The sequence below is a fragment of the Peromyscus californicus genome, unplaced genomic scaffold (assembly GCF_007827085.1).
Source record: "Peromyscus californicus insignis strain IS unplaced genomic scaffold, ASM782708v3 Scaffold_13__1_contigs__length_99412109, whole genome shotgun sequence".
Lineage (NCBI taxonomy): Eukaryota > Metazoa > Chordata > Mammalia > Rodentia > Cricetidae > Peromyscus > Peromyscus californicus.
The window spans coordinates 12,125,446-12,137,503 of NW_026294424.1; the positions used below are offsets into that span (position 1 = coordinate 12,125,446).

At 43.5% G+C, this 12,058-nt stretch overlaps 1 protein-coding gene across 1 annotated transcript in view; it reads right to left on the reverse strand.

Moving 5' to 3' along the window:
- The window catches only part of Pkd1l1 (polycystin 1 like 1, transient receptor potential channel interacting), a 121,791-nt gene that overhangs the window by 92,438 nt on the left and 17,295 nt on the right, over positions 1 to 12,058 (reverse strand). Inside the window, exons 4-8 of the mRNA XM_052736021.1 lie at positions 6,525 to 6,695; positions 4,600 to 4,719; positions 3,971 to 4,139; positions 3,307 to 3,546; positions 1,749 to 1,881 (exon numbers count right to left, since the gene is read on the reverse strand). Coding sequence (XP_052591981.1) covers positions 1,749 to 1,881; positions 3,307 to 3,546; positions 3,971 to 4,139; positions 4,600 to 4,719; positions 6,525 to 6,695 — 833 coding nt within the window. The remainder of the gene's footprint in view (positions 1 to 1,748; positions 1,882 to 3,306; positions 3,547 to 3,970; positions 4,140 to 4,599; positions 4,720 to 6,524; positions 6,696 to 12,058) is intronic.

Sequence of the window (12,058 nt, forward strand, 5' to 3'; positions counted from 1 at the left end):
CTATTTGTAGTAATAGAAAGTTAGGAACAATCAAGGTTCAGTAATGAGGACGCTAAGAAATGGTGTAGAATTTGTACATATGATCCAGTATATGCCACCACTAAAAATCAGTCAAGATGATGTAATAAGACACCATGGCCGTACTATAACACAATGATTCATATTTTGTGATAAACACACATATTCAAAACTCTGACTGACTCTCTCTCTCTCTCTCTCTCTCTCTCTCTTTTTCTACATATAACAAAACAATAGCAGGGAGCTGGAGAAAGGGCTCAGGGGTTAAGAGTATTTCCTGTTCTTGCAGGGGAACTAAGTTTTCTTCCCAGTATTAATGCTGGGCGATGCACATCCTCATATAACTCCAGCTCCAGGATATCTGTTGCCCTCTGCTGGCCTGTGCAAGCACCTGCACTCATGTGCACATAGCCATACACTCACATAATTTTAAAATAATAAAGATAATGTTTCTAAGCAATAGAAAAACATTTAAAATAAATACATCTATCTTCTGCTGTTTGGATTTTGTACAATTCCATTTTTTCTTTATACTTTTAGAAAACACGAGAAGTATAAAAAACTAAAAATAGAGTCATCAATATTGTTTTCCTTTCTTATAGAAAAACTCAAATGAAAATGTTTTACAGATTAAAAACTAAGCTCATTTATTTGTACAATATTTATTTCTATGTATCAGTTGAAAATAAGTATAAATTAAAACAAACAAACAGTAGATCCATGTGTGGGAGTGTGAGCCTGTAATTCCAACATACAAGAAGCTGAGGTAGGAAAACAGAGTGTTGGGATAGCCTGGGTAACACAACGAATTCAAGGACAGCCTGGGCTAAATAGTGATACCCAATCTCAAAATAAAATAAAGATAAATGAAATAAGACAACAATAATAAAAAATATTCCTTAAAACAAAACAAAATCAAACAAAGGACAGTATCAGCTTTGCCACAGAGCAAGAATTCCAGCCAGAGCCTTGTGAGCTGTGGTCTTTCCCTAGAACCCCTCATTTTGGTCCATCCCTCACACAGACAGCACAGAACAGCCTGGCATCATGGAATGCTGGCCTCCAGAGCTACAGAGGTCTTGCCTCCAGGGACATGGACACCTGAAGGCCACAGCCTGCCCAGGGCAACCTCATACTCTCTTTGAAGTCTACTGCACTCTGAGGCTGCTGGGACCTGAGAAGCACGGGGCTGGCAGCTGATCCATCAGAGAAAGTATTTTGGCAAATGCTCAGCAGCGAATTTTGATTCCCAAGTGTCAGGCTGAACACCTTTGACCTGAAAGTAAAACCGCTTGAAATCAAAGCCCTCAAAGGAGTGGAAGAAATAAAAGGTAGCCTGATTATTTTTCCTACTCTGTAGTTAGTACACAGCATATAATTGGTCATTTCTTTTAATTTTTGGTGTCGATTTTCCTTTTGACTGAAAATGCCATCATTCTATATAATCAAAAAAGAAAGGTAAGAAAAAAGCTACTCAAAGCAAGCTGCGCTGAACGTCAGTCATATGGGTAAATAAAAGACTTATTCACGCAGTAGAAGCCAGGCCTCCCTCCCACGCCAGGCTTTCCCTGCTCAGGGACCCACTTCAGAGCCCTCACAGGGACTCCATTGTACTGAGCACAGCAGGACAAGCTCAACAGAGCCCCCTTCGGTCCCCAGCGAGCTCAGCAGTTTGGAAGCAGCCTACAGTGAGGCCAGTGCGATGATTCCTCGAGAACAGCCAGCCCTACCTGCACCTTCTCAGGCCCCAGGTTCTTCACCGGAGGTGGTTGGCAAGGCTCGTGCACGATGAAAAGCGGCTTCCTTAGGACGGCGGAGCTGATGTTATTGAAGGCAAGGACTTCAACTGTAAACTCTCCCTCCCTGGAAGGAGGTGGAAGAGCAGAGACATGGAGAGGTCAAGGTTGTGTGGTACACTGGTCCTCATTCCCTCTTTATAAACATCTGTGACCTGTGGTTGTTCTATCTCATGGCAAGTGAACCCAAAGAGCAGGGGCAGAAGAGGCCTGGGTCATGAAGGTGATCTCCACGGAGGCTGTTCTCTGCTTACGTGGTGGAGCTGCCTATCCTGTGTGGATAAAACCCTGTGCCAGTCAACTGGTAGTTACATGCTCCGAACAACATCACACTCAGGCGAGGGCCTACTGCTCCTAGTAGCCATGACCCAGTTTGCTGCTGATCACAGGGCCACTCAAAGGTTGGGCCTCAAGTTTTTCTTAGTCATGGACATTCCTGACTGGAACTCTGGGCCTTTGGGCACATCTTCTGATTCTAGCTGTCAGATTTCCTGAACCATCCTTAGGGTTTGGGGCACTAAAAGGGAACAGAATGGGTTTCAAACCTGCACCTTCATCCAGCCCCTGGGCAGAATGGAAGGTCCTGACTCCGGAGAGAAGTAGCATAGGAGGATTGTGGGAATTAGGCAGCTCATGACGAACAATGATGGCCAGTATATGGAAGATGATAAAAATGGCTATGTGGTTGGTTTATATATTTATAAACTATAGCTTTCAGAGAATGTACATCTACTTACAAAAAGAAATGTTTCCTGTAAAACAACATTACCTGACGGTGGCTTTCTGTATCTAATATTTACATCCTCTCTTGATCGCATCACGCACAGTGTAAGATCTGTGGCATTTAAGTTTGTGTAAACACACTTATGACATTTGCACACTAAAAGAACCAACAAATAATGCCTTCTCAGATACCTCTGGTGATTAAGTGACACACAACTATCCCTATAATGCCTTGTTCTGGGTAAGCAGTGGGTTGAATTATTCATACTCTACCTTCAGACGGAGACCCATTACAGTGTGTCCTCAGAGCCCTTACAGTTTCCTCTACCCCCCTGTCTACCTCCTCTCTCTTTCCCAATCATACCCACCTGCTACTGCACGCCTCTCCCACTGATGCCCTTGTCTTGGGTCTCTGTTGGTTCCCCCTCCCCACTTTTCCTCTAGGAATTTCCTGCTGGAAGTTCCCCTTCCGGTCACATGCAAATGTCTGAGTATAGTTCTGTAGTCTACAAAGTCACTTGTGTGGGTCGTGTCCTCTGCACCCCATACCTTCTTTGCTGACGGAACTCCCGGGAACAAAGGCCTCTATTTGCCTCCTTTCCCTGGACTGCAAGCTCCCCCAGAGGCCCAACCAGGCCTGGCAAGTTTCCATCAACGTTTGTCATCTGCATCACCCGCAAGATTGACTATGGGGTTTTAAGCATCGGTCCTTCAGAAGGCAGCCCCATGAGCCCCTGCAGTCAGCTGTCACCTGTCTTTCATGGCTCACCTGCTGTAGACATGGCTGGAGGAGCTGCTGCCAAGCTCAATGGTCCCATCTCCAAAGTTCCACAAGTAGGCTACGTCAGTGCCAAAGTTGAGCCTGCACTCAAAGGACACATTGGCATTTACCAGGGCTGAGGCAGTGGACATGAGCCGATTGGCCGTGATTCTCTTCTGTACCCTGATGAGGTGGGACTCAGAGACCACACTGCCGATCCTGCTGGTGGCCTTGACCATCACATGGTACCTGAGGATGGGGTACAAGGTGAGATGAGAACACAAGGCTGACAAGAATCTCCATATCACTTCAGCAGACAGACAGAGCTGAGAACTTAAGTTATGGGCATTATATAACGAGGTAGTATCAAGACCAAGATAAAGGGAATTCTTCTCAAGTTCCCTTTCTCTCATGTCTCTATGAGGTGATCACCTCACCCTTCTCTACAGGAAATGCAGTCTAGATTATACTGAGGGCTGAGATGAGATTTGAACTTAGTGTACACTGGGGGAGGTGAGGCCCTCTTCTTTTACATGTTATGGCTAAGCTAAATACACAGAAGTGCTTAGGGGCTGGGTGTAATGTAAGCACCAATAAAACTGTTGTGATAGTGACGGGGTGATCTTTATCCTGACCATTGGCTGTATCAGCACTAAAGAGCATATTGACAGACCACTGAGGGATGCTCAGCCTTCTTCTAATGCTTCTGGAAGTTGTCCTCACTGGTGGGTCATCTCCAAAATACCATGCAAACTCCAGGGGTATAGTTTCACCGGTAACAGCCACAAATGTGATGTTCGTGTCTGCAGCAAACACAGTTCCATTGGTGTAGATAGACACAGCTGTGACAAGGAGAGGGAGGTAGGGGTCCATCAGCACAAAGGGCTGGAAGCCACTCAGAGAACCCCCAACACTGCCACCTAACTGAAGCGTGAACACAGAATGAGCCCGTGAAGGTGAGTGTAAGGCAAAGCCAGGGAGTGAGGGAGATCTGTGGGGTCCAAGCAGGAGGTAGAACCCAAGTCTGAGGGCCATCAGTAATGGTTCACAGGGCAACGTGGCCATCTCCTTTGGGAACTGTGCTTGGAAGGCATGGAATGGAGGTGGGATGGGGGCAGCAGATGACCACATGATAGTCCCCCATTTCCCATACTCTGGTGGGAGCTCAGAGCCTACGGTTTCTAGGAAAGTCCCAGAACAAACTGCATGTATACAAGAGCCTGTTGAAGGGCCAATAGGATGGGTCTTGCGCTGAGCTGCTACGGCAGAAGGGCTATATCTAGAATGAGAACACAGACGCACATTGCAGCTTATACCCAACAGTCACACCAAGCCAAGCCTGGCCACTGCCCACTCGGGCCTGAGAAATAAAGGACACATTGTATGAAGAAACAGACGAGTAGCCATGCATCACGATGGTGCCTAAAATGAGAAAAGACACAGGAGAAATTTTAATCCACTTAAACACACACACACACGCACACACAAACACACACACAGGCCAATATTTCTCATTGTCAACTTTATCTCTTTGAATTTTAATAAAATCTGAAATCTGGAGCATACACTCAAATGAGGTGGCTGGCAAACATGAATTATGTGACGGGCTTTTCCTCTTTAAAATTTTCTTTAAATGATTTCTTTAAATGATTTTCTTTAAATGATTTCTGTCTCCTCAGAGAACTTGACATAGTAATGAATACATTCCAGCCTTTGCAATACATTGATTCCTTTGTTAGCTGGCTTTATGTTAGACATGCTTGTCTTGTGTGTATTTATTAAATAGTCTTCACACCATAGAGATTCTTAGTTGGGGTCCAACAATAAGCCTCATTCATCTAAGTCCTCTAAAATGTAATGCAGTATTTTATGAGCATGTGTGTGCATATACACATATATATGCATATATTGGAAGGCAAGTACCAAAAAATTGAATCAGATCCTAGAATAGGGCTGTGATATCTAAGAAGATTTAAACCAACTCATTTGGGATATTAAAATGGAGATGGGCTTAAAAATTATTATTTCTTTTTTATGAATTTCTTTTTATAAAGAAAAATGTTTATCTATAACATAAATAAAATGGATTGGATACAGATTCTTTTTAAAAGTGCCCCACCAATAAGATTGGCATGTTTTCCTTAATGATGACTAAACGTTAATCTTGATCACAATCTGGTTTCACAACATGTGAGGAAAGAAAAGCTATGGATTTGCACAAGGGTGTCCAATTACTGATCTTTAGCACAGGATTTAGACTCAAATCACCCCATTCTAAATCTTAGCACAGACACACGTGGCCTGGGCTCACCCCCTTTACTCAAAGTTTTGATAAGACAAGTCAATAGGAATCGTCAGCTGGCTGGTTACAGTGAGCCGCTTAGCAGGTTTAAAAGTCCTCCTCTGCGTCATGTAATACTTAGCTGGGGAGTTTTCCCCCAGGAGGGCTGTAGGGATACACAGTCCATATGTGATATAAGAACTATGGATTCTCAGGAATGAGTTCTTTGGGATGTATCTCCCACTGGGTTCTCTTTTTCCTATAAGCCTGTATCTATCGACAGGAACGAAACACTTTGGGCTCTTCCTGCTCCACTCTGGCTCTACTATAATGTGTCCCAACTGTTTCCTTCAGAACCCTTGATTCCAGTCCCTCTTCTGACTCCTTCTGGACTGTGAGCTTTTGATGCCTTCCCCCAAGCTGGCAGCAGGGGAAGGGACACCTTCAGGTAGGTGTGGGGCGAGGGTGAGGAGGCAGGAGTTAGGGAGCTCTTGATATACTAGGAGCACCTAGCACCACATACCGCTGGCTGTGGCTGCGCCATCTGCCAGAATGTCTCCATACCTGCTCCTCATGGCTCACTGTATGCACCAACTCCTACCTCAGGTAGTATCTGTCCCGCAGCGACACATCGTCTAGGGGACCTGTCAGCCCCATGGCCATGCTTCTCTTCAGGCACTTTTTGTCCTTTCTCCTATTTTTTTATACACTTCACTAAATATCTTTACTGGATTACAAATTGCCTAAGGTTGGATCCCTATACAATTCCATCTTATTTCCCCCAACACACAACATTTCACAGTACCTATTTTCTACATGAGGTCAAAATGAATGGATGGCACTGTATTGTATAGGGTGGCTGGAACTTGGACAGCGAAACTAAAGCCGAGTCAGGCTACACACACAGCAGAGATGTGTGTGCTCAGCTGCCATGCACAGGCCTCACCTTTCTGCTGTGGGAAGGAGTCAGCAAAGGAAAGAACTTCACCATCGTGGATCGAGCTGGAATTCATGAACACAGACACATTCTCACGGCCAATGTCCACATAATAAGGTCCCAGTTCCACATCAACTCCATGAACGCTACGGATAACAGCCCTGAGCTTGTAGACTCCTTCTGGAAAAAGAAGAAAAAATAGACATTTGATGGTTTTTCAAACAGATATAAGAGTTAACACCTTCAGGATATCACAGTAGGGTGACTAGTCTGTGAACTGATACTGTAAATAAGATTTTTTTTTTAATTCCTTACAACAACAGGGGCATTTCATGGGCATGCAGCCACATAGCACACAGAGTCCCACATTCAGCATGCCTTGGTGTAGCTTACTGTTCTACTGTCTGGAAATTCTTAATAATATTAACAGTCAGTTAATTCGTGTTTTCCACTAGACCCTGAAAATGATGTGGCATATCTGTGCATCAGAAATTATTAGATGTATTAAAATAGATACTGGTCATTTCAGAATAGCTAGGTTAATATGTATGTGTATTTGATATATACATTTGCTTGAATAAACATCCAAATAGTATATGTCAAAGGATTATGATAGACTAAAAATGGACCCCAACCCTGACTGTGTTCCTAAAGTTTTTATAATGTCACTATAATACAACTTTATATTTTCCATTAAAGTGGTAGGAACTATTCTTCCTCTTTTAGATTGGCGCAAGTCTCGTGGTCAATTGCATAGCCCCTCTGACTTGCCTCGTCTTGTCTTTGGACAGGTCACCATTATCATGGGAAGCTTGCTGAAGAAGAAACAAAACTCAGTTGTCCTATGGGGTCACTCATCTCCTGAAAGAGTCATCAATTTGGTTGATTGGCAGCTGCCTACATAACCATCATGAATCCTCTGAGGCCCACCTAGATCCAAAGAAGCCCCTAAAAAACTGGGTGAAACTCATGGTTGCATTCTATTTTGTTCTTAGTTCTTTGAGAATTTAAGGCACTGAGGCATCCACTCTGTTAACACAGCTGCAGATGTCTGATGCTGCTCTGCAGACTAGAGAGGCCTCTAGCAGATGGCTAACCCCAACCTCCTACCCACTCTTCTTAAATTATGCATTTGATCCTACTGTACATTGACTTTGAAACGTTAGGTGACCCCTGGTGTGTCACAGGATTATGTCTGCTGCTGGTCCCAGTCACCCATTCCCAGCTCAGTCCCTCACAGACCTCATTCATCATCCACACAGACCGAAGGTCCCCTTCCCAAGCCTCTCTCAGCTTACAAATCCCCATTGTGTTAGCGTCTTGTCTCCTACTGGCCAATTCACACCTGCCACGACCCTTTTGAAATGACACAGGCAGAAGGAGTGACTTCATCTAGTGATCGCCCACAGCTCTTGTGCTGCGTTTCATTTCCAAGTTCACTATATCCTGTCTCCTTTGCCCCCAAAGCTCACCCCGGTTCACGAAGAACATGCATAATGACTGCTTATGAAGTGATCGATGACATTGCATAGGATAGAAAACTAAAGCCAAACAAAGAAAACAATGATCTCAAGGCCCAGTATGTGCTGTTCCTTAGGAATTACTACGGCCTTTGCTGTCCTAGAGAGCGGTAGGTGGTGGCATGATGCATGCAAAGTGGGAGAGATGTAGCAGAGAAAAAAAATATCATCTATGAGGAAACTCAGTGAATATGGTGCGATGCAGGATTTGGGAGCAGCGTGCTCAGTGTCCTACATGGAATGGAGATTTAATTAATTCTGTAAGAACAGGCACATCCAGGGCTGGAGAGACAGCTCAGCAGTTAAGAGTATGTACTGCTCTTGCTTAGAGTTCAGTTTGATTCATGGCATTTGCACTGAGCAGCTCACAACCTCCTGTAACTCCAGCTCTAGGGGATCCCATGCTCTCCTCTACCTCTGCAGAAACCTGCATTCGCTTGTACATGCCTACACACATGCATACACATATATACATAATTTAAAAACAAATCTCTTTTAAAGGCACACTTTTCCAACTTAGAGAAGCTGTACCATAAGTACTAAATCATCATTAATAACTTTAGTACATTTACAAATCAAACACAGCTTCACACAATAGAATCCAAAAGAGATCTGCATGTGGATTTGATTTTTTTTTTTTTTTTTTGGTTTTTCAAGACAGGGTTAGAAACACAGAGACTGTATATCTTTGTGCCTTTCCTGGATCTCGTTCTGTAGACCAGGCTGGCCTCAAACTCACAAATATCTGCCTGCCTCTCTGCATGTGGATTTTAATAAATAGAAAGTGATTTTAATAAATAGAAAGGGAAACTGATATTAGGCCAGCTATCACAGTCATAGGGACCAGGACTGAATTAAGAGTTGTGCATTGGACGAATCAACTTGTTATTCACACTTCATTTGAAGAGGCGTATCTCATCACTCCAGCATCAGGAAACTGGTTATCTAACAGTTAAAAGACCTGTGCCTGGACTCAGGAATTTGGCTTCAGGTCTTAGGCAAATTTGTTTGCAAATTACCTTTAAACTTAACCTCTAGGAAATGATAGAATACCAACTCTGTGCTGGATGGTTTTATGTCAACTGGACACAAGCTAAAGTCGTTTGAAAGGAGGGAAACTCAGTTAACAAATGCCTCCATAAGATCTGTCTGTGAGCAAGCCTGTAGGGAATATTCTTAATTAGTGATTGATGAGCGTTGCCATCCCTGGGCTGGTGGTCCTGGGTTCTGTAAGAACGCAGGCTGAGCAAGCCATGAGGAGCAGCCAGTAAGCAGCACCCCTCCATGGCCTCTGCATCAGCTCCTGCCTCCAGGATCCTACCCTGTTTGAGTTCCTGTCCTGACTCCCTTCAATGCTGAACAGAGACATGGAATTGTAAGCCAAATAAACCCTTTCCTCCCCAGCTTGCTTTTTGGTCATGGTGTTTCATCACAACAATAGAAACCCTAACTAAGACAAACCTCTTACTTTATTTTTAAGGCAGTAAGAAAATCGATTCACATAGGTTTACTAAAGTTGTAGGTGTTTAACAGTAATAGAGCATGCCCGATTTGAGTGTTATGCTGTTAGCCTTCCACTGAGTCTTCTAGGCATTGTGCAAATGCAAAGGGGATAAGAATGAACTGAAGTGAAATGCCTTTGGGGGAGTGATGCAAGATAGCCCTATGCATGTTCATCATACAAAAGAGATACACGAGCTGCCCAAAGCAGCAAAACATCAAGCATGGATGGGCAGGCACCTTGTTGGAGATGGAAAAGGGAAGATGCTGTAAAGAGAGAACACAACAGCAGAAGGACTTGGTGACTGTAAATTTCTCAAGCAACATCACCTGCAAACAGCCAGTCCTGCAAAAATGAAGTCAGTTAGGAGAAACATTACAAAGGAAGGGGGAAGGAGAATGAGGAACGAGAGGAAGAAAACACCATTCAGAACGTATGAGATACTACAAGAGTTAGGAGGAGAGCTTTAGGGGGCACTCAGTGGATGAAAATCATCCTCCAGAAAAAAATATATAGTTCAAGGAAGATGAAACAACTGGAGACCCATCATCTACTGTCATAAATGATCCAGGAGCAGAAGTGAGAACATTTCTAAGATCACACTGGAGAATAGAAGGGACACAAAAGGAAAAAGGGGGCAATCAAAAGAAAGTAGAAATATTGAAAAAACAAATGAGACTGAAAAAATAAGAGAGAGACTGAACAGCTCTGTAACAGATTCTCACAAATCAAAGTTATAGTGTTGGAGCAGAAAACAATTTAGAGACATGATCAAACAAATATTCCTTGAAGCATACTAAAGGGTAATGCATGTCTGCTTACGTGGAAGTACACTGTATACCAGAGGCAGTAGATCTAGAACGGCCGATTTCAAGGTGTGCATTCTGGTGAGGCTAGTGGAAATTACATATATAAAAACAACCATTCTGAAAGAGACAAAACCAGCAAGCCATCTCTAAGGAGAAAGGAACCATCCCAGCCTGAGAAAGAATGCAACCACATAAAAGAAGGGTAGCCAAGACATAGGTGTCAGGACCTGGAGTGCAAGGTGGGTGCAAGAATGTAGATTTCAAGGCAGACTCTGGTGATGATGATGATAATGATGATGATGACGATGATGAAGAAGCAGCTAGTCACACATGGAGAACTACTGTTATGAGATGGAATCAAGTGGAGGAATGATTAGAGTCCTCAAGAAAACAACACGTGCCCAAGAACCTATAGGCCAGTAAACTATCACTCAAGTACAACAGCATCAACTTTAGACTTTTCTTGTGAGTTCTCCCCACAAGTCAGCAGGAGGCTGAACTGTTGTGAGCCAAATGGGGACAGCAAGAAAGAACCAGGGATGAGAATGGAGCCTGTCTCCACAGAGCCAGAGTAAACCATGTGTGGTGAGTGGTGGTGGACAGAGCATCAGCACGATGTCATGAAGATGTAGAGTTTACATAGGAAACAGAAGTGGGAAAGGAAAGAAATGAAGGCTGGAGTTGTGAAATAGCATGGCTACACTTCCTTGTCACTTTACTGTATGTAGAACCACATAGCTCTGGAAAGGTTTGACAGAGGGAAGACCTGCCCTGAATTTGGGCTGCATTATCCCATAGTCTGGTATCCCAGAGTGAATTAAAAAAAAAAAAAAAAAAGGTGAGCTGAGCACTAGCATTCGTCATCTGTTTCCTGAATGTGTGGGGTCCATGTGACCTGCTGCTTCATGCTCCTGTCACCCAAGGCCATTGCTGAGTGTGCCTTCTCACTGTGGTGGGCTGTGTGTTGTCAAACTGTAAGCCAAAATCAACTCTTCTTTACTTAATGTTTCTTATCATGAACCAAAAGACTAATAAAAATCATTGACATGGTTGACATCTATGATAAATGAGGAACGGGAAGGAGATAAGGGAACAACACACTTATATCTCTATTCAATGAGTAGTCGGTGGTAAACGGGATCAATTAACGTCGACCACCCTACTTAGCACAGGGGCCAGCTCTGTGGGTCACCATACCTTCTGGTGCTCTCTTGCTCAAAGTCTGTATGTCTTCCTCCCTCCCTCCCTCTCTCTAGCCTCCCCCTTTCCTTCCCATCCTTTCTCTTGCCTCCCTCTCTCTCTTCCTCCTCTACCTCCCTCTCTCCCACTCTCATTTACTCTTACTAGTCTTTCTATTGGTGGGGTTAGGTGGTAATGAGTCTCAGGCAGAAAGGTAGCACAGGAACTCAGCACCTAGAAGATTCAGGAGCCACTTAAGCCCAGCTTGTCAGGATGGACACAAGGCATAGCCCACTATAACCTCCTGAGCAGTCTTAAATTCTCATTTCTAACACTGATTGCATTTTAAACTACAAAGACGACCTCAAAACTTTAAAAAGTCAGAACACTAGAGAAAAAAATATTTATTATGGTACACAATGACTGGAAATTAATAGTGAAACAATCCAACAAGGGTCATAGGACATATGGATATGTTAGAAAAATGAGAAAACAAAAACCAAAACAAAAACAAGAAGAAAAAAAAGATCAAAA